This window comes from Anolis sagrei, chromosome 1 (genome assembly GCF_037176765.1).
Source record: "Anolis sagrei isolate rAnoSag1 chromosome 1, rAnoSag1.mat, whole genome shotgun sequence".
NCBI lineage: Eukaryota > Metazoa > Chordata > Lepidosauria > Squamata > Dactyloidae > Anolis > Anolis sagrei.
The window spans coordinates 6,166,327-6,189,699 of record NC_090021.1 but is presented as its reverse complement, the minus strand read 5'-3'; the positions used below and the strand labels follow the sequence as shown (position 1 = coordinate 6,189,699).

Here is a 23,373-nt window from a genome sequence, read left to right as displayed (position 1 = left end):
CAGATGCTGGACTACAACTCCTGTACTCCTCCTTATTAGACAGCTGTTGGGAGTTATGATATAGTAGCATCTGGAAGGCTGCGTTTGTTCTACTTAGCCAGGAGAGAGGGGTTTGGATTGAGACACAAGGCTTGTGAATATGATGTCTGGTGTTAAAATGTCCTTTACTCTTTCCTTAACCTCAGAGCTACATTGTGGTTGGGTTGCATGGCAGCTAATCAAAAGTGATGGGAGTTGTTGTTCAATGACATCTAGGGGCCAAAACTTGCTAAAAGCCAAAGAGCACCGATCACTATGGAAAAAAAAACCTGTATTGGTTCTCTGTATCCACGGATTCCCTATCCATCCTTTGAAGCCAAACATAAGACTGATGTGACCCTCAACGAAAATGAGTTTGACATCCCTCTCATATAGGATAATATATGTTCTTATCATGTATCATATGTTGACCTCTATACATAGAGGTGGCAAGGCTGTTATAAAAAAATTGAAGCCACTTAATATTTATTTTCATGAGCACTTTTTCATACCTCAGCTATCTATACTGCAAAGTTATAATTGTATACCTTTAAGTCATTTTCCAGTTATGGTGCCCAATCATGGGACTTCGTGGCAAGATTTATTCTGAGGGGATTTGTCACGATCTTCTGAGGGTGAGAGAATGGAACTTGCCCAAAGTCACACCATGGGTTTCTATCCTGGGCTGGGATTTGAACTCCAGAGTCCTGGCTGCGCTGCATGCATCAAATATAATCTTATATTTGTGTATGTAAGTTAGGGACTGCCTCAGTCTGCAAAAGGGTATTCCTAACACTGGAGACCAACAAAAGGGAAGCCCTGCACTGGTCCCTTAAGGCAGGCATGGGCAAACTTCACCGCTCCAGGTGTTTTGGAGTTCAACTCTCAATGGCTGTTAGGAATTACGGAAGTTGAAGTCCAAAACACCTGGATGGCTGAAGCCTGCCCATGTTACCCCAGCTGACAGATGGCTACAAATGTTTAGCTTGGAGGAAAAGAGGCTGCAAGGAGACATGTGTAAATATTTGAAAGGATAAAAGCTTGTTTTCTTCTGCTAAGGGTCTGGAGAACAAGCCCTATGAGGAGCGGCTTAAAGAGCTCAGCATGTTTAGCCTGAAGAAGAGAAGGCTGAGAGGAGACATGATAGCCATAATATAAATATGTGAGAGGAAGTCACAGGGAGGAGGGAGCAAACTTGTTTTCTGCTTCCCTGGAGACTAGGATGCATGGAGCAATGGCTTCAAACTACAAGAAAGAAAGGAGATTCCACCTGAACATGAGGAAGAACTTCCTGATTGTGAGAGCCGTTCAGCAGTGGAACTATGTGCCCCTGAGTGTGGTAGTGGTGGCTTCTTTGGAGGCTTTGAACGAGAGACTGGATGGCCATCTGTCAGGAGTGCCTTGAATGCGATTTTCCTGCTTCTTGGCAGAATGGGGTTGGACTGGATGATTGATTCTAGAGAAGCAAGGTCAGGAACAGATCTGAGTTCATAGGATGAAAATGGAAGTCCAGGTGGCCAGTCTAATGAGCAGTTAGATAGGAGATTTACGTTTTGTCAGCATAGGACTTCTCAAGAGGGAGTACGAAGGTGATAGGGAGGAGGGAGCAAGCTTGTTTTCTGCTGCCCTGGAGACTAGGACGCATGGAGCAATGGCTTCGAATTACAGGAAAGAAAGGAGATTCCATCTGAACATGAGGAAGAACTTCCTGACTGTGAGAGCCATTCAGCAGTGGAACTCTCTGCCCCGGAGTATGGTGGAGGCTTCTTTTTTGGAGACTTTTAAGTAGAGGCTGGATGGCCATCTGTTGGGGGGTGTTTTGAATGTGATTTTCCTGGTCCTTGGCAGAATGGGGTTGGACTGGATGACCCACCAGGTCTCTTCCAACTCAAGGATTCTGTGATTCTATGCTCTGGAGACCAGGACACGATGGAGCAATTGATTCCAATTGTAGGAAAATAGGTTGTTCTCAAACACGAAGAACTTCCTAATGATAAGATCTGTTTGACAGGGAAATATCCTACTGCCTAAGAATCTAATGGAGTCTTCTCTGCTAGAGTTTTTTAAGCAAAGACTGGATGGCCATCTCTCAGGAGGGCTTGAATGATGTCTTCCAATTCTAAGATTGCATGATTCAATTTTTGAAATGGTTTACAGTCTCAGATGCAAAAGCTAATCCCTCCTTGGTGTCCTAGGCCATTTGGTGCTTGTTAAAATGCTTGGATATAGCATGGGGGTCAAAGAATTTAATAAACAAGCAGGCAAACTAACACCAAATGGCCGATACAGGATGGCTGTCTGTCAGGAGTGCTCGGGTTCTGTCTTCCGGCATGGCGGAATGAGGTTGGATTGGATGATTAACGCCATTCCACTCTTTCATTAATTATTCTGGAAGTCTTTTGACAGCTCTTTCAGCAATGATTCTATGGGTTTATGACAGCTGACAAAAGCCTTGGATATAGGGACAGGTTATCAATATTTTCATAAATAAAAATTATTTTCTCCCCTTAACATCTATGCAACACACATCTAAATAAGAAAAGGGCTTTTGTGCTGTGATTTCAGGAAGACAGGCTGTCAAAAGCAAAAGTGGGAGTGGGGAGAGTTACCAGGCAATGCATTACTAAGGAAACAGCCTCCAGCTTTGTACCGTTAGAAAAAAAAACCAAAATATATCTCCAGCCTCAATAGCATCAGGAGTTCCTAAGACAATCACCACCTTCTGCCCACATTGCGACCTGTGGCCTCTTAGCGGATGAGAAAGAATGGGAGTTCAAAGAAGTGCATGTTGTGGGTGGATGTGAAGAAAGGGAATTTTATATCACTGGGTTGCTGTGAGTTTTCTGGGCTGTATGGCCATGTTTCAGAAGCATTCTCTCCTGACATTTCACCCACATCTATGGCAGGCATCCTCAGAGGTTGAGGGATCTGTTGGAAACTGCTATATGGCCATGTTCCAGAAGCATTCTTTCATGATGTTTCACCCACATCTATGTCAGGTGAAAACCTCTGAGGATGCCTGCCATAGATGTGGGCCAAACGTCAGGAGAGAATGCTGCTGGAACATGACCATACAGCCTAGAAAACCCCCAGCAACCCAGGGATTCCGGCCATGAAAGCCTTCAACAACACAATTTTATATTATTTTATTCCTTTCACATCTAATGTCTATGGTGCACCAGGACTGTGGCGTAACCGGCTGGGAGTCAGCTGCATTAAGATCACTACTGACCAAAACGTCATGAGTTTGAAGCCAACCCGGGTCGGAGTGAGCTTCTGACCAATTTGTGTAGCTTGCTGTCGACCTTTGCAGCCCGAAAGACAGTTGCATCTGTCAAGTAAGAAATTTAGGTACCGCTTATCCGGGGAGGCTAATTTACGACACCATAAAAATCTCCAGCAAGCATGCAAAGAATGAGGGAGTACTTCATCAGTGTCACAAATGGACGGGGAAGCAACAGCTCCCATTGTGGCCAGAATACCCTCATGAAAAAGCTGGAATGTTAAATAGCCTCTCTGTGTCTGTCTATATATGTTGTGTGTCTATGGCATCGAATGTTTGCCATGTATATGTGCACTGTAATCCGCCCTGAGTCCCCTGCAGGATGAGAAGGGCAGAATTAAATACTGCAAATAAATAAATAAATAATATGGTGAGGGTATGGATTGAAACATTTGCTCACAGTGATCTTTAGTACATCTCAAATAAGTGAGATTCAGGCTTGTAACACTAACAACAACACTTTTCTTTCCTTTGTATGATTTTCCACCAACTTCACCTGATAAAGTAGACTTTGAAAGCTAAACTAATCAAATTTTTGCATTTATCAGGCCAACCAGAAGATACAGAATTTTACATCCTTTTGTTCAACTGAATTTTGCTTCCATTGGTTCGAGTGAAGAAGGTCCAGCTCAATGCACCTTCTGACCCAGCTTACTTCTCCAAATGTATCTCCCCCTACGTCCCATCCCAAAACTTACGATCTTCCGGGGAGGCCCTGCTCTCGATCCCACCTTCGTTGCAAACGCACTTGGTGGGGATGAGGGACAGGGCCTTCTCGGCGGTGGCCCCCCCGCCTGTGGAACTCGCTCCCCAGCAAAATTAGGTCAACGGCTTCCCTCATTTCCATCAGGAAAAAGTTGTGGCTATGGAACCAGGCATTCAGATAGCAGGCTGACAATAAAAATGACGACAATGCTATGGAAAATGGACTATGGACAGTCTTTGGATTAAGTTGTTGATCGTAGAGCTCGGACTTGACATGCCAACTAATTTAATTTGCACTATTTTAAATGGTTTTGAATCAAATTTTTAATGTTTTACTTATTATGTAATTCTGTTTTATCTGTTGTATATGTGGGGCATTGAATTGTTGCCGGCTGTAAGCTGCCCTGAGTCCCTTCAAGGGTAGAGAAGGGCGGGGTACAAATATTTGAAATAAATAAATAAATTTCAAAGGTTCCCACTCTCAACTTGCAATGATATAGAGACCAGGACTCACTCTTTTTTCCTGCGTCCATGGAAGAAGCTGGCCCACTCAAAGCAGGTCTTTTTGCTTCCGACCCAGAAGACGGAGGGGATCCCCACAATGAGGGCCATGAGATATTTCATCAGGAACAGGATCAAGTCTGGACGACTCATTTGAGTGACCTGGGGAAACAAAGAAGAGAGAGAGAGAAAGAAAGAAGTCACGACTAAACATGAGACAAATTGCCCAGTGAGCCTTTTCCTGTTCATACCACTGGAAAGAATGGCTTTGAGCAATTGTGGTTTCTCCTCTCTAAGGTGAGATTTAGTGTACAGGATCCAGATGCAACTCATCTTAAACCAAGGAGGTTTTCAAGCCATACCAGTAAGGATGAGTTTAAAATAAGATTTCGCTTGCTCCCTAAACATTTCCTACCCAAGCAAGCAGGATAATGAAACAATTCAAACAGGGAGGTAATATTATAAAGGAATGACACTAGAAGTTGTCCCGTCTGAAAAACCGCTTGCTACAGATCTTACGAGAGTAGAATCATGGAATCCTAGACTTAGAAGAGACTCTCCAGGTCAATTCAGCCCAAAACCCATTTTGCCAGCCACGGAAACACAATCAAAGCCCACCCGGCAGATGGCCATCCAGTTTCTGTACAAAAACTTCCATAAAAGGAGACCCCACTACCATTCAAAGCAGCATATTTCATTCTTACCATCAAGAAAATATTCCAAATGGTGGAATCTCTTTTGAATCCATTGTTCCATTGGATTGTTGTAAGTTTTTGGTTTGTCTGGCCATGTTCCAGAAGCATTCTCTCCTGACGTTTTGCCTGCATATATGGCAGGCATCCTCAGAGGTTGTGAGGTCTGAGGATGCCTGCCATAGATGCAGGTGAAACGTCAGGAGAGAATGCTTCTGGAACATGGCCAGACAGACCCAAAAACTTACAACAACCCAGTGATTCCGGCCATGAAAGCTTTTGACAATACATTACTCCATTGTTTCCTAGTCTCTGGAGCAGCAGAAACGTCCCCACCACAATGTGATAACGTTTCAAATATGTAAACATGGCTCTTCTTGACCTTCTCTTCTCCAGATTAAACATACCCTGCTCCCAAAGCTGCACCTCAGAGGGGTTCATGGTTTTCAGACCTTTAACCATTATGGTTGCCATCAACTGATGCTTTCTAGCTTGTAACATTTGAATACATTTTATTTATATCCTGCCCCATCTCACCATGGGGACTTGAGGTGGCTTACAACATAAAAGGCAACCATTCAATGCCACAAAAACACACAATAAATTTTAAAAAATACAGATAAATAGTATAAACATTGAATCATAACCTCCATATCCTTCCTGAATTGCTTTGCCCAGAACTGGACACTGTATTATTCCAGGTGAGTTCTAACCAAAGCAGAAGTGAGTGGGACTATGACATCTCTCCGTCCAGATACTTGACTCCTGTTGATGCATCCAGTAATCGCATTGGCTTTTTGGGCTGCTACATCACACTGTTGATTCATGTTTAGCTTCTAGGTCTAACTAAGACCCCTTTTGAATAGATTGTTTTCAACCCAGGTGCTATCCTTCTTCTTTCTTCCTTCTCTATCTGTTTCTTTCCTCACTTACTTTGCACTTTGGTTCCATCCTTCTTTGTCTCCTTCCTTCCCTCCCTCTTTCTCTCTTTTGTTCCTTCTCCTTCCTTTCCTTTCTTTTTCCTTCCTTCTTTCACTTTTTTATTTCCTTCTCTCCATCATTCCTTCTTTACCTTGTTTTCTTTCCTTCTCTCCTTCCCTCCTTCTTTCCCTCTTTCTCTCCCTCCTTCTCTCCTTCCTTCCTTCCCCCTTTCTGTGTATATGTGTTTTGTGTGTGCATATATGTGTGTATATATTTCTGTATAGATTTGTGTATATGTGTATATATGTGGCTTTGTGCATGAGATGTAATGTAATTTTTGGTTTTGGGGTTGCTGGTTTTTTTTTGTTTTTGTTTTTGTTTTTTAAGCCTCTTCCACTATGTTTTTTAGTGTTTTTATGAGTGTTGGTCACTCGTTGGCCTGATAGGCATATTGCAGGGGTCAGGAACCTTCGGCCCTCCAGGTGTGGTGGACTTCAACTCCCACAATTCCTTGAGGCTCGGCATTCGCCCCAAAGGCTTACCTTGGCCTCAAGGGATTGTGGGAGTTGAAGTCCACCACACCTGGAGGGCCGAAGGTTCCCCATGCCTGGCATATTGTGTCCAAATGTGATGGCAATTCCTCCAGTGGTTTTGAGTTATGTTAATCCCACCAACGAACATTACATTTTTATTTATATAGACTAGGCGTCCCCTGCCACACGTTGCTGTAGCCCACTCTGGTGGTCATGGTGGTTGTGTGTGGGAGGTTTGGCCCAATTATATCATTGGTGGGGTTCAGAATGGTAGGTGAACTACAAATCTCAGCAACTACAACTCACAAATGTCAAGATTCTATTTTCCCCAAACTCCACCAGTGTTCACATTTAGGCATATTGAGTATTCGTGTAGAGTTTGGTCCAGATCCACAATGCTCTCTGGATGTAGGTGACAACTCCAAAACCAAAGGACACTGCCCACCAAACCCTTCCAGTATTTTCTGTTGGTCATGGGAGAACTGTGTGCCAAGTTTGGTTCAATTCCATCGTTGGTGGGGTTCAGAATGCTCTTTGATTGTAGGTGAAGCATAAATCCCGGCAACTACAACTCCCAAATGACAAAATCATTTTTTTGAGTGAAGGACATACATTGGCTTGATGTCCAAATTTGGTGTCAATTTGTCCAGTGGTTTTTGAGTTCTGTTAATCCCACAAACGAACATTACATTTTTATTTATATAGATAATATTAATAATGTAATGCAATATAATACTACTAATAATAATATATTATAATAATATATTTATATTACATGTAATCCCTCAAACGAACATTACATTTTTATTTATATAGATTGTATTTACATATAACTTGTAAGCCGCTTGAGTCCCCTTCGGGGTGAGAAGGGCAGCATGTATACGTCGTAAATCTATATATATAAAAATGCTCTGTGTGTATTGAGTACCTTAAAAACAAAAGAACCAATGAACGAAATCACACCGAATTTGGCAACAAAACATCTCACAACACAAGGAGTGACCATCACTTAAAAAATTATGATTTTGTCATTTGGGAGTTGTAGTTGCTGGGATTTATAGTTTACTTACATCCAAAGAGCATTCTGAACTCCACCAATGATGGAATTAAACCAAACTTGGTGCACGGAACTCCCATGACCAAAAGAAAATACTGGAAGGGTTTGGTGGGCATTGACCTTGAGTTTGGGAGTTGTAGTTCACCTACATCCAGACAGCAGTGTGGACTCAAACAATGATGGATCTGGACCAAACTTGGCACAAGCACTCAATGCACCCAAATATGAACACAAATGGAGTTTGGGGGAAATAGACCTTGAAAATTGGAAGTTGTAGTCACTGGGATTTATAGTTCATCGACAATCAAAGAGCATTCTGAACCCCACGAACGACAGAATCGGGGCAAACGTCCCACACAGAACCCCCAGGACCAACAGAAAATACTCAAGGCCATCCAATCCAACTCTCTTCACCAGGGCAAGAAAACATAATCAAAGTCCTCCTGACAAAGAGCCATCCAGCCATAGAGATAGATAGATAGAGAGATAGATAGTAGGCTTGGGTAACAACGCAAAAATTTGTTTCTAAAATCGATTTGTATTTGGGGGGTTTTTTTGTTTCGATATTTAAAATAATTACAAAATTTTCCTTTTAAAAAGTTCGATATTTACGAAATTTCGTAAATGGTAAAAAATTAACAAATCGATTTCCGAAACAATAACGAATCGATTCGTTAATGGCGGACGCGACCGCGAAATACGCTAAAAAACCTCCAAAAACTTCTGAAGCTTCCCTCTCCCTCTGTTCTTGACTGTTGGTGTGATATTATAATTTTTTTTCACTAATTAAACCATAAAACTGGCCCAGACATGCGGAAATAATAACGAAACGACCTCAGAACAATAACGAAACGAATACAATAACGAAATACGAAGCATTTACAAAACGTGTTTAAAAATTTGGTTTTTTAAATGATTGCTCCAGAATGGTTCGTTATCGTTTTGTAATTGGAAAAATTAACGAATTATTAACGAATTACGAATTAACGAAATGAAACCGCCCAGGCCTAATAGATAGATAGATAGATAGATATGATTCACACACACACAGAGATATAGTATCATAGATTTGAAAGGGACCCTTTAAGAAGGACAATGATATGTTGCATGTTCCAGGGTGGGCAAACCAGACACTCTCCACATCAACACTGACAAAGACACAGCAAGAAATACTGTTTACCCACAAGCATAAAGACATTACATATCTGAGAAACCAACACTTTCTCATTACTTTATTTCCCAGATCAACAGACTGGGCCACAGCAACGCGTGGCAGGGGACAGCTAGTTAATAATAATACAATATTGAGGTGTTTTTCTACCACCACAAGCCCTTGTCCAGCTTCAGCCTTGTGCCTGAAATGGAGTGGAGCCGGACCCTCCCTCTCCCACCCGCTCTGTAAGCAGTGATGCCACCTAGGAAGCTTTCCGGGCAGTTGAACAGAGAGGCGTTTATCACGCCCATCAGATCGCATCAGCATCTCCGGCTGCTCTGAGGCAGAAAGTGGCGGCAAGGACATTTGAGCGATGCCAAGTGGGGGCCAGACAATGCAGTGACGGTTGACCCCACTTGATATGAAGGGAGAGAGGGTCTCTGCATGCACTTGCGGTTCTTGCTCTCGCTCTCCTCCTCTTTTTCCCTTAATTGAACACAGGAAAAGAAGGCCAGGAGACAGGAACAGTGGAAGACTGCAGGGACTCATTGAGAGGAATGTTAGAGCTCCCCACTGTGGCTTCTTTTCCTAGCCCCACATGCATGATTTAAACTGGAACAATAGATCAGAGGAGCAGTTCCCAAACTTCTGCAGTGACATAACCCTTCAGGATATACTTTTTCCACGGAACCCTCTTCCTATCCCCATTTTTAACTAGGCATTTTGATTTCTTCTTCTTTCTGTCGTCTGCTCCTATTTCCTGTGTGTTTTGTATAATGTAGTATTTATTTATTTACTCCATTTATATCCTGCCCTTCTCACCTCAGCAGGGGGACTCAGAGCAGCTCTCAAAAGGCAGTAATTCGATGCTGTACATATACATAAATAGGTAAAGGTTGTCCCCTGACATCAAGTACAGTCATGTCTGACTCTGGGGTGTGGTGCTCATCTCCATTTCTAAGCCAAAGAGCCAGCGTTGTCCATAGACACCTCCAAGGTCATGTGGCCAGCATGACAGCATGGAGTGCTGTTACCTTCCCGCCGGAGCGGTACCTATTGATCTACTCACATTTGCATGTTTTCGAACTGCTAGGTTGGCAGAAGCTAGGGCTGACAGCGGAAGCTCACGCCGCTCCCTGGAATCGAACCTGCGACCTTTTGGTCAACAAGCTCAGCAGCTCAGTGCTTTAACCCACTGCGCCGCCGGGGGTACATCTCTATAAATAAAAATGTAATGTTCGTTTCTGGGATTAACTCGAAAACCACCGGACAAATTGACACCAAATTTGGACACAAGATAGCCAACAACCCAATGTATGTCCTTCACTCAAAAAATTGATTTTGTCATTTGGGAGTTGTAGTTGCTGGGATTTATAGTACACCTACAATCAAAGAGCATTCTGAACCCCACCAACGATGGAATTGAACCAAATTTGGAATTGAGCCAAATTTGGCACACAGTTCTCCCATGACCAACAGAAAATACTGGAAGGGTTTGGTGGGCAGTGTCCTTTGGTTTTGGAGTTGTAGTTCACCTACATCCAGAGACACAAAATTTAGACACTATACCCCTAACAGACCAACAAGTGACCATCACTCATAATCCCCCCCCCCCAAAAAAAAAAACAGTGGAAAGGACTTAAAAACTCAAATAAGCTAAATGACGAAAAGCTAAGTGACAATACAGAAATAAAAAGGAAGGAAGGGGACAAAGAAAAGAAAGAAAGAAAGAAAGGAGTGAAGAAAGAGGAAAAGGAGGAGAGAAAGAGGGAGGGAAGGAAAGAAGGAAAGAGAGAAGGAAGGATGGAAGCAAAAAGCGAAGGAAGGAAGGAAAGAGGTAGAGAAGGAAGAAAGGAGAGAAAAAGGAAGGAAAAGAAAAAGGGGGCAGGGAAGGAAAGAGGTAAACAAGGAAGGAAGGAGAGAGAGAAAGAAAGAAAGAAGGAAGGAAGGAAGGAAGGAAGGAAGGAAGGAAGGAGCAAAGGAAAGAGGGAAAGAAGGAGAGAAAGTGGGAGGGAGGTTGGCCCCAGTTGCCACTGATTGGGCAGGATTTTGGTTTAGGTCAGCCTTAGGTCTGGTCGATTGTGGACTTGAATGCAACTGCAACCCACATTTCCCAGCTGATACAAAGAAGTGTACTGAAGAGATGACAGAACAGGTAAAGAGGCAGTACAGGAATACCTAGCTACTCAAAATGAATTCAAGTCTCCAAAGACAGATGAATTACATCCACAGAGACCATAGAATTAATTGTTCATAGAGTTGCACTGGAAGATCCAGAAATTCCTAGGGCGGTATTCTCTCTACTAACCCCACCCCCATCCCCAACCCAGCATTTTTGGGCAGCTTTTCCACTTTCTAGTGATGGTGCCCCTCTAGCCCAGGAAATGTGGAGGTCCATAGATAAAACAAACCTTTACTCATCACTCCCTGATGTCCATTAGGCATGGTTCTAAAGTACTTACAAAACTAAAGTTCTTGTTGTGAAAACTAGGGGGCGCTGGTGCTTTGTTTCTACAGTGTTGCTAAAGTTCTGGTGGTGAAAATTTCAGAACTCTAACACAACTTTCAAAATTTCATTATTATTTCATTATTGGTGATTTTTATGACAGAACCTATTAGGAACCCTTGGACTGCGAGAAGATCCAACCAGTCCATACTTCAAGAAATAAACCCTGACTGCTCATTGGAGGGAAGAATAGTAGAGGCCAAGATGAAGTCCTTTGGCCACATCATGAGAAGAAAGGAAAGCTTAGAGAAGACAATTATGCTGGGGAAAAAGGAAGGAAAAAGGAAGAGGGGCCGACCAAGGGCAAGATGGATGGATGGTATCCTTGAAGTGACTGGATTGACCTTGAAGGAGCTGGGGGTGGTGACAACCGACAGGGAGGTCTGGCGTGGACTGGTCCATGAAGTCACAAAGAGACGGAAACGACTGAACGAATGAACAACAACAACAACAATTAGGAACTGCCATTTATAATAACATTTTGAAAGTTTTGTTAGAGTTCTGAAAGTTTCACCACCAGAGCTTTAGCAATACCGTAGAAGCAAAGCACCAGCGTCCCCTGGTTTTCACCACCAGAACTTTAGTTTTGTAAGTACCGTACTTTAGAACCATTTAGAACCATGGATTGCACAAGCTTAATGTCCATATATATCAGTTTCCAAAGAAGATATTGCTTGATCTTCCTCTTATATAAGGCTTTACTTCCAGCCACTGATTACAGCGAGGGCTGCCTCCGGCTACGTGGGAAAATAGCAAAGTGGTTCTCTGGGTACAGCCTTCTAAGAATAAACACCAGCATTGCTGCACTTTTGGTGAAAGAGAAATTACCCACTCTGCATAAACGCTTTCCTAAGCAGCCTCTTCGCAGAAGGAATAAATTGAACTGGCTACTGATGAGGAAGCTCTGCAGAAAGAAGGCCGTTTTCAAACAGATCTCTGTATGGCAAACATAGTGGGTACACTGTAAAACCAATGCAGATTGGCACCACTTTAACTGCTTTTGTTCACTGCTATGGGATTCGGGATTTGCAGACCGATGAGGCCCCAGCCCTCTTTAGCAGAGGAGCCTCAAAACATTGTACAACTACCACTCCCAGGATTCTATTGTATTGACCTATAGCAATTAAAGTGGGGTCAAACTGAGAACTGTTTGGCATGGAATATGCTGCCTCGGAGTCCATTGGAGTCACCTTCTCTGGAGGTTTTAAAGCAGGGGTTGGATGGCCATCTGTCGAGGGTGTTTTGAATGTGTTTTTCCTGCCTGGCAGAAGGGGTTGGACTGGATGACCCTTGAGGTCCCAACTCTATGATTCTATGAAATTGCCCCAAGTGGGTAAGAAAAGGGTTTGTTGCTAGTAAACAAGGCCCTTCCCATCCTGGCATTAAACGTGCAACTTGGCAGGTTTCACATTTTGTCTCCCTCCTTTCTCTTTTAACTACCCAGCCTCATTTGTGTTCCTTCTATTAAGCTTTCAGTAACCCAATAACTGTAATTAATCTGTTCCTTTCAAAAGATGCCTGGAGATGTACATCTCTTCTCTGTTCCAAGGTTGGTAAAGAGCCATTCTGTCTATATTGTTACACAGCCAGGCATATTCACCGCACCCACCATTAACAGGATTGAAAGAAATTGGGCATTTCCGGGCCTTTCACGGTAATTGGAAAAATGTTAATCTCATTATCCCTGAGCAAACTGGGAAGGAAGACTGCAGAGAGTTTCAACCCAGAACAGGTGAAAAGGAAGGAGAACAAAAAGTGGGGAAATTGGCTTCTGGGAGTGCCTTGGACCGTGAGAAGATCCAACCAGTCCATACTTTGGGAAATAAAAGTCCGACTGCTCACTGGAGGGAAGGAGATTAGAGGCCAAGATAAAGTACTTTGGCCACATCATGAGAAGACAGGAAAGCTTGGAGAAGACAATGATGCTGGGGAAAAGGGAAGGAAAAAGGAAGAGGGGCCGACCAAGGGCAAGATAGATGGATGGCATCCTTGAAGTGACTGGTTTGACCTTGAAGGAGCTGGGGGTGGTGACGGCCAACAGGGAGCTCTGGAGTGGGGTGGTCCAGGAGGTCACAAAGAGTCGGAAGTGACTGAATGAATAAACAAGAACAACATGCTTCTGGGAGTAGGGATTCCCTGAGACCCATTGCATGACCACAACCGTATTTGCAGAACTACCTGGAAACAGTACAATTTCCAGAGACATCACTCATTGCTTCCTTCAGACTAAAATCAATAAAGTATGACATCCCCAAAATGGATGCAAGAGACTTTTAAGGCAGGCTTGTCCATTCCAAGGCTGAAGCCAGGACCACACTGTTGCTTTCCTAAAGTCTTATTGTGCTTGTGCAGTTCAAGAATCATAGAATCGTAGAATTGGAATAGACCTCCGAGGCCACCCAGTCTAACCCCATTCTGCCATATCCAATCCAAGCCCTCCTGGCAAATGACCATCTTGACTCCTTCACACACCAAAGCAGCAGCCTATTCCACCATAAGGACATTTTCCCGAAGAGTCCTTTGTCCCTCCCTAGTCATTCCATTTTCCTAGTTCCAACAGACCTCACTACCTTTGAGGATGCTTGCCATAGATGCAGGCGAAACGTCAGGAGAGAATGCCTCTAGAACATGGCCATATAGCCCGAAAAAACCTACAACAACCCACTTCCCATATAATTGCCGCTCACCTACTAGCAGTTATTGTCCTGGCAGGATGAGACTCAGGTCACTTCTACACTGCCTTATAAAATCCAGATTATGTGCTTTGAACTGGATTATATGGCAGTGTAGACTCATATAATCTACTTCAAAGCAAATAATGTGGATTATCTGCTTTAGAACAACTGGTTAATCACTAGCGGCAATAGATCTTACCAACTGAAAGCTTGCCAGTTTGAAGCCCAGGTCAGAGTGAGCACCCAACCTTCAGTCGAATTAACTGTCCACTTAAGAAGTTCGAGAACAGCTGTGAGTAGAGAAATTAGGCGCTGCTTAAGCAGGGTGGTATTTTACAGCACCATAAAGGAAATACCAGAAAAATGCCAGCAATCAAAGGAAAGATCAAGTCTATGATCAAGGTTCTTCATGATATAGGATGGAGCGACACCACCCCCCTGTGGCTGGAATGGAGCACAACCTCCAGGATGCCAAAGTTGGGAGAAAAATGCCTCTATCTGTTGTCTGTCCTGTCTGTTTAACAGTATTGTCGTGTATATATTCTGTGATCCGCCCTGAGTCCCTTCTGGGTGAGAAGTGTGGAATATAAATGCTGTAAATAAAAAATTATTAGTAATCTGGATTATATGGCAGTGTAGAAGTATCTTAAGCCAATCTTCCATGAGAATTACCTTCCACTCACGCATTATAAAAATCACGAAGCCCTGCAATAAAACGTTGCAGTATAATCGAATCAGGATGTCATTCTTCCTAACTGGTTTTCTAATATTCACCCCAGCATTCTCACTGATTCGTGTCCTCTTTCCATTTTGTACTACACCCACAGCACAAAATCCCAAGCTTTGAGACAGATGCTGATGCATATAGAAAGTTACATAAAGAAATATCCCTGCAATGATGCCTGATCCTACTCTGAGGTTCAGAAATCCTAGCTGATCAGTCCCATATATGTGGAGAAATTACACTGCTTAGCCAGTATTGCACCACCTGACATCCGTCGAGAAGTAGCAGCCAATAGTGAAAGGACCAAGGCAGAGACATCTCTAGCTCATCCCGTTTGGGTATCAGTCAGCACGTCAACGACTTAAATCTAGAAATAGTTTTCTAAGATCTATAGAGACACTCACTGGAACACCTCAGCAAGCGAGAGTCCAAAAGTGGCAGGCTCAAACTCAGAACCTCAATCAATGGCTGATACCAAATGAGAGACTCTCCCCTGGGCACACAGAAGACTGGGCGACTTGGAAGGCGCTGAACAGACTGTGCTCTGGCACCACGAGATGCAGAGCCAACCTCAAGAAATGGGGGGCACAAAGTGGAATCCAAGACATGCGAGTGTGGAGAAGACCAAACCACTGACCACCTGCTGCAATCCAACCTGAGCCCTGCCACATGCACAATGGAGGACCTCCTTGCAGCAACACCAGAAGCACTCCAAGTGGCCAGATACTGGTCAAAGGACATTTAATCAACTACCAAATTTGCAAATTTTGTGTTTTGTCTGTTTGTTTTGTTCTGTTAGAAATGTAATACAATTGACTGGTTGCTCTGACACGACAAAAAAATAAAAATAAAAGTCTCATATATTTTTCATTACAAGGAAATATATTTGGCCCTCTACATTTGCACGTTTTCACATTTATGGATGAGATTAATATGCTCTCCCTAGGAATTTCTAGGTCTTCTGTGATCACCATCCTAAAGTGAACACTTTTCTAAACATTTAGGTACTCCAACACAATTCTAAGGTCAATATCCAGCAATAGTAGACCACAGAGTAGGGCTGGAGGATCTAGATTCTAGAGGTTCTTAGAAAAGTAGGTAGTATTTCGATTAAAAGAACAATGATTTTTTTTTCATTCACATTTTTTGCACTTTTGCAGACTTCCTGTGCCTCTAACCTCTAAGAGGCGTTGACTACATTATGGTATATATTTACTTCAACATGTAGAATATGAACAGGAGCAGAATTCAAAACGATCTTGACAGATTAGAGAGATGGGCCAAAACTAACAAAATGAAGTTCAACAGTGACAAATGCAAGATACTCCACTTAGGCAGAAAAAATGAAATGCAAAGATACAGAATGGGGGACGATGCCTGGCTTGAGAGCAGTACGTGTGAAAAAGATCTTGGGAGTCCTCGTGGACAACAAGTTAAACATGAGCCAACAATGTGATGTGCCGGCAAAAAAAAGCCAATGGGATTTTGGCCTGCATCAATAGGAGCATAGTGTCTAGATCTAGGGAAGTAATGCTACCACTCTATTCCGCTTTGGTTAGACCACACCTGGAATATTGTGTCCAATTCTGGTCACCACAATTGAAGAGAGATATTGACAAGCTAGAATGTGTCCAGAGGAGGGCGACTAAAATGATAAAGGGTCTGGAGAACAAGCCCTATGAGGAGCGGCTTAAGGAACTGGGCATGTTTAGCCTGAAGAAGAGAAGGCTGAGAGGAGATATGAGAGCCATGTATAAATATGTGAGAAGAAGCCACAGGGAGGAGGGAGCAAGCTTGTTTTCTGCTTCCTTGGAGACTAGGACGCGGAACAATGGCTTCAAACTACAAGAGAGGAGATTCCATCTGAACATGAGGAAGAACTTCCTGACTGTGAGAGCCGTTCAGCAGTGGAACTCTCTGCCCCGGAGTGTGGTGGAGGCTCCTTCTTTGGAAGCTTTTAAACAGAGGCTGGATGGCCATCTGTCAGGGGTGATTTGAATGCAATATTCCTCCGTCTGGGCAGAGGGTTGGACTGGATGGCCCATGAGGTCTCTTCCAACTCTTTGATTCTATGATTCTAACTGAGCTTATATGAGGGCTTTTGTTTTCTGAACTAGATTTAGCCTGTACATAGCAATCAGATGCTTTATAAATTATGAATACATCATATATTTTTAAAAACCCCAGTTTCTTATCCATTGGGCTTTCTACATCAGTTTAAGCACTAAAAGATACTGATGGCTCCCATTTTATTTGAAGGTTACAATTTCAAGGACTTGCATTCTCCGTGTCATCTTTCATTTTTTATACTGCCTTTTTGTCTACTTGTCAATAGAATTATGTCGCTGCACTGCATATCCGGGCAATGGTGCCAGGCTTTTAGACACAACCGGTGTTTCGTTTCATGTTGATGGAAATGAACTATTCGTATATACTCAAGCATTAGTCTAGAAATTTTAATCAGAAAATCAACTCCAAATACCTGGGTCGACTCATCCAAGGGTCAATTTGAGTACTGTACCTTAGGTCTGACCAAAAAAGGAACCACCCCCCTTTTTCAGAAGAGTGATAAAAAGCAAGAGATGAATGTAAAAGAAACACCAACCTCTTCTCTTTCCACCATGACACAGTTTCTGGCCTTTTGAAATTCCTGGGTAGGGAAATTATGGTTGTTTTCCCCTCTTTGTTAAATGACCCTAGACATATCTACAAGTTATATACAAATCCATAATTTTGGCCTCCAAATCCGCCCTTGACTTATACATGAGTATAAACCAGGCACGGGCAAACTTGCGCCTTCCAGGTGTTTTGGACTTCAACTCCCACCATTTCTAACTTTTGGAAAATGTGAATCTCCAAAACCATTTGGGAAATGGGATTCCATAACCTTTTTGGAAAATCAGTGGTCACAGGAAAGTCATGACCTTGTTAGAAGTCACAACCTTTTTGGAAAGCTGGCATTCACCAGCATTCATGTAAGGTCTCTCAGCTGTTAAACTGATGTACCTAGATATATCTTAGGGACAAAGACATAATATAATATAATATAATATAATATAATATAATATAATATAATATATATACATATAATATTTGTAATATTAAAATGTAATGCAATATAATAATAATAAAATGACATTATAATTATATATTTATATTACATGTAATTATTACTAATAATATTACGATATAGTGGTATGGTGCAATATAACAATGTTTAATGCTGAGTTGTTGTAGGTTTTTTCGGGCTATACGGCCATGTTCTAGAGGCATTCTCTCCTGACATTTTGCCTGCATCTATGGCAAGCATCCTCAGAGGTAGTGAGGTGAAAAAACCTACAATGACCCAGTGATTCCGGCCATGAAAGCCTTCGACAATACGTTTAATGCTGATATTGTACTATGCTAATAATATAATATATTGTATGTAATATATACCTTGTAAGCCGCTCTGAGTCCCCTTCAGGGTAAGAAGGGCAGCATATAAATGTCATAAATGAATAAATAATGCACTAAAACTGGGTTGTTGTAGGTTTTGCACTGAAACACATATATTCAGCAGAGATCCAAGCTTGCAAACTTTGTGTTTTGTCTGTTTCTTTGTTTGTTTTGTTAAAAATGTAATACAACTGTCTGGTTGCTCTTGACATGATAAATAAATAAATAGCAGTGTTTCAGAAGTGTTCATTAAGTTGCCCAAAAAATCTACTCTCCCTTAAAATATATTTGCCTTTAAATCATATTCTCAAGAGACAAAATAAACAGTCTTCTTTAAAAGTAACAGAGTTGGTTTACTCACAAAACTTCGTGTATACAGCATACAGGCACTTTGCTTATGAATCCAGTTACAATAGGATTTTAAGTCATTTTTCTGTGTAGGTAACACAGGGCATCTTCCTTAGGAACAACAGACCATAGTCCAAAGCATCTCTCTGTCTTGAGAGCCTTATAAGTCTCTAAGCCAGTGGTTCTTAACCTGTGAGTCCCCAGGCATTTTGGCCTACAACTCCCAGATATCCCAGCCAGTTTACCAGCTGTTAGGATTTCTGGGAGTTGAAGGCCAAAACATCTGGGGACCCACAGGTTGAGAACCACTGCTCTAGGAATGCTGTTCCTGCATTGAAGTCTAAAGCATACAGATGGCTTCTACTCTCTCTAAAAATGGCTTCAACTCTAAGAGTCTAAGTCTGAGCATGCCCAATTCTGATCACAAGGTCTGCAGCCTCTCCCACAACAAAGAAGTTAGGTAAAACAGCAAACCAATACACACATACAATACAGTAAGCAATTATATACATAACAAGTAACTAGTGGAGGCTTAAGAAGGTTGCTATTTCCAACACTAACAGCTTATGCTTGTGGGAATCTAAGTCCAACACCTAGAGGACCAAAGTTTGTCCATGCATGTACAGCTACTTTTGAGAAATGGAGATGCCTACTCACCTGGTAAGGGCAGGGGATGTGATACTCCTTGCACCGTTCTTGGATCCATGTTGTCTCCCACACACCTCGGTAAGCCTGCTCATAGAAATAGCAGCCAATGACAACCAAGAGGGGAACCAGGTAGAGAACGCTGAAGACGCCAATCCGGATCATGAACTTCACCAGCTTGTCCTGGTTCTCCTTCTCCAGAGGTATTTCGATCCGGACCCGGTTTAAGGAGATGATGCCAGCAAGGAGGAGCGAGACGCCCACCACAACGTAGAGGCAGAGCGGGGCCAGGACAAAGTATCTCAGGGCGTCCACATCGTAGAGGCCCACAAAGCAAACCCCACTGATGTTGTCCCCCTCAATTTTGTTCATGGCCAGGAGAATGATGGTGAGGGTGCCGGGGATGCCCCAGGCGCTGGTGTGGAAAAGCAAGGCCTTCTTCTCTATGGCCTCACTGCCCCACTTGGGGACGGCGGCCAAGAACCAGGTGATGGTGAGGATCACCCACCAGACGCTGCCAGCCATAGTGAAGAAGTACAGCACCATGAAAAGCATGGTGCAGGCCTTGTTGTGGGAGCCCTGGGTGACGGTGGAGGCCTTGTAGGTGGTGGGGCTGGAAGCATTGCAGGCCACCCGGTCCTCCAGCAGGAAGCCGATGAAGAAAATGAGCGAGACCATCATGTAACATACAGCGTAGAAGATGATGGGCCTCTCTGGGTAACGGAACCTCGTGACGTCGATGAGGAACGTCAAAAAGGTAAACAAGGTGGCCGAGAGGCAGACGATGGAGATGACGCCAATGAAGTACCGCGCGAAGGCGAGCTCCTCACGCCGGAAGTACATGTTTGGGCAAGGAGGGGAGCAGTCCCGGACCTGAAGGAAGGTGTAGCCTAGGTCTGGGTCTATTTTCAGCTCTCTGGGACACCAAAACCCATAGTCTCTTTGCACTGCCACTGGAGCCTCTTCGGTGGGCTCGCCGACCAAACTGAGATCTACTAGGCGTGGGTAAGGCTCATCACAGTCTGGGAACCTACAACAACAAAAACAGACACCTCGTTGGAGACATTTTACATGGTCTTGATATACTGCTGGAACCAAAAGAATCTTGAGTTTTCCCTTGGCCTTAGCTTCTAGGGCAGGAATAGCATTGCAGACATCATGAAATGCTGAATATTAATGAAGAAATGTTGCTAAGTACTTGGCTCTATGTCTTAAAAATCTCCAAAACTAGGGCTGAGAAATAGAGCTCTCCAGATGTTGTTTGACTGCAAGCCCCAGTAGCCCTAGCCAGAAAAACCAAGAACATGGAAGGATGGGAACTACAACAATATGTAGAAGGTCATATTATTGCCACTCCTGTTGCAAACTCTGGAGTTTCAGTGTTTCTTACTTCCACCAAAATATTGGACCAATCTTCATTTAGAGACTTGTACAACTTTGGCTAACTTCATGAATAACAAAACTAACAACTTATATACAAGTGGATGGCAGTCCCTAAAAGCGTATGTGTGCCTATGCCTTCAAGTATCTCGCTGATCCATGGTGACCCCACAAATTTCACTGGGTTTTCATAAGTAAGGAAGACTCTGGTTTGGCCAGTTCCCTCCTCTGAAGTATAGCTTCACTAGTGGTTTCCTACCCAAGTATTAACCAGAGCTGATTTTGTTTGGCTTCCAAGAACAGAGGGAATCTGGTGACTTTGGGGTGTTTAGGCTACTTATATAAAATGTATGTGTTTGCATGTATGTGCATGCATGTGTACCTTTCAGTTACCTGTTGACTTATGGTGAATATAAATTTCAGAGGGTTTCCTTATTTAAGAAATCCTCAGACATGCTTTTGTCAGTTCCTTCCTTTGAAATATAGCCTACAGCACCTGGTATTAGCAGGAAATCTCCTACCCAAGTTGCAACCAGAGCTTAACCTCCTTAGCTTCCAAGACCAAGGGGATCAGTAACAAAAGCTTGTGAGTGAGAATGTGCCTTCAAGTCAACCTCACACATTTCCCAGTGTTTCCCTAGAGAAGGAAAGCTTATGTGATAATTAAGACATAGATGCAATTTAATTCTCTGATATTTTCACTAAAACAGGCTAACAAAGCTATGTATTTGGAATATGAGCTTCGGTTATTTTCATCAGGGTGACTGAAATGATCAAAGGTCTGGAAACCACACTCGGGGAAAAATATGTCTATCTTGGAGAAGGGAAGATGGAGGGCTGATTGATAATCACCTTGAAATATCTGAAGAGATGTCATGGAGAAGATGGAGCAAACTTGTTTTCTGCTACTTCTGAGACAAGCGCAATGGATTTAAATGACAGGTAAAGAGATTCCACGTAAACACTAGGAAGCACTTCTTCACTTTAAGAAGTATTTGAAAGACAAACAAAATGCCTCAGAGGGTGGCGGGCCGTCCCTCTTTGCAGTCTCTTTGGAAGAGACTTCAAGAGCCATCCAGTTCAGCCTTCTTCTGCCAGGCAGGAACGCACCTATCAAAGCACACCTGACAGATGACTATCCAGCCTCTTCTTAAAAGCCTCCAATGAAGGAAAAGCCACTATATTGTGAAGCAGTAGGACAGCAACTAGTGGCCTGTCATAAGACCAGATGGACAGTGAATCCTCATTATTTAATTATTTTATTTATTTATTATTTGCTAGCTGTCCCCTGCCATGCATTGCTGTGGCCCAGCCTGTGTATATGTGTTTGTGTGTGTATATATTTGTGTATATGTGTATATATGTGTTTTTGCGTCTGTATATGTGGTTTTGCACATGCGTTGCAATGTATTTTTTATTTTTTGGCTTTTAAGTCCCTTCTACTGTGTTTTTCAGTGTTTTTATGAGTGATGGTCACTCATTGGCCTGATAGATGTCTTGTGTCCAAATTTGGTGTCAATGCGTCCAGTGGTTTTTGAGTTATGTTAGTCCCACAAACGAACATTACCTTTTTATTTATACAGATTTAAAGCATTTATATTGTGCCCTTCTCACACCAAAAGGAACTCAGTGTGGATCACAGAACACATACATGGCAAACATTCAATGCCGTTAGACATACAGGGCAAACAGATAGATAAGAAGTATGTGTCTCAGCATTTTTCCAACTTGGGCGTCCTGGAGGCTATGCTTGATTCTGGTCACAGGGGGGTGCCATCGCTCCATCCTCTATGAATACAAGCCTTTTTTTGATCACAGATTTTCCTCCTGTTCTTTGATCACCGGCTTTTTTATGCTGCTGTAAAATACCTCCCCGCTTAAGCGGTGCCTAATTTCTCTACTTATAGCTACAGCTGTTTTCAAACTACTCAGGTGGCCAGTAAGCTGGGCTCACCCTGACCTGGGCATGAACTCCCAACCTTTGGGTTGGGAAAGATCAATTGCTGCTGGTGATTAACCAGTGGTGCTACAGCCCAGCCTCATGTTTTGCATCTAGAGAAGAGAACAGAATGGACAGAAAGGCTTTATACCAGGCATGGGCAAACGTTGGAGGAAATGTGGAAGTCCAAAACACCTGGAGGGATGAAGTTTGCTCATACCTGATTTATACCCATAACAGACTATAAAGCCTCTAGAACTTTGTTTAAGTTAAAGATAAGTGGACGAACACAGAGAGTGCTCACTAATGCTTCCTCTTCATCTTGGAAAGAAGTGACAAGTGGAGTGCCGCAGGGTTCCGTCCTGGGCCCGGTCCTGTTCAACATCTTTATTAATGACTTAGATGAAGGGCTAGAAGGCAGGATCATCAAGTTTGCAGACGACACCAAATTGGGAGGGATAGTCAATACTCCAGAGGACAGGAGCAGGATTCAAAACGATCTTGACAGATTAGAGAGATGGGCCAAAACTAACAAAATGAAGTTCAACAGTGACAAATGCAAGATACTCCACTTTGGCAGAAAAAATGAAATGCAAAGATACAGAATGGGGGATGCCTGGCTCGAGAGCAGTACGTGTGAAAAAGATCTTGGAGTCCTCGTGGACAACAAGTTAAACATGAGCCAATGGGATGTGTCCAGAGGAGGGCGACTAAAATGATCAAGGGTCTGGAGAACAAGCCCTATGAGGAGCGGCTTAGGGAACTGGGCATGTTTAGCCTGAAGAAGAGAAGGCTGAGAGGAGATATGATAGCCATGTATAAATATGTGAGAGGAAGCCACAGGGAGGAGGGAGC

General features: G+C 42.9%; 1 protein-coding gene across 4 annotated transcripts in view; it reads right to left on the bottom strand.

The window, feature by feature from the left end:
* FZD3 (frizzled class receptor 3) overlaps positions 1–23,373 on the bottom strand; it is a 75,452-nt gene that overhangs the window by 5,646 nt on the left and 46,433 nt on the right. For all 4 annotated transcript variants that reach the window (XM_060754694.2, XM_060754696.2, XM_060754697.2 and 1 more), the window contains exons 4-5: positions 19,212–20,229; positions 4,521–4,669 (exon numbers count right to left, since the gene is read on the bottom strand). In XM_060754694.2, coding sequence (XP_060610677.1) covers positions 4,521–4,669; positions 19,212–20,229 — 1,167 coding nt within the window. The remainder of the gene's footprint in view (positions 1–4,520; positions 4,670–19,211; positions 20,230–23,373) is intronic.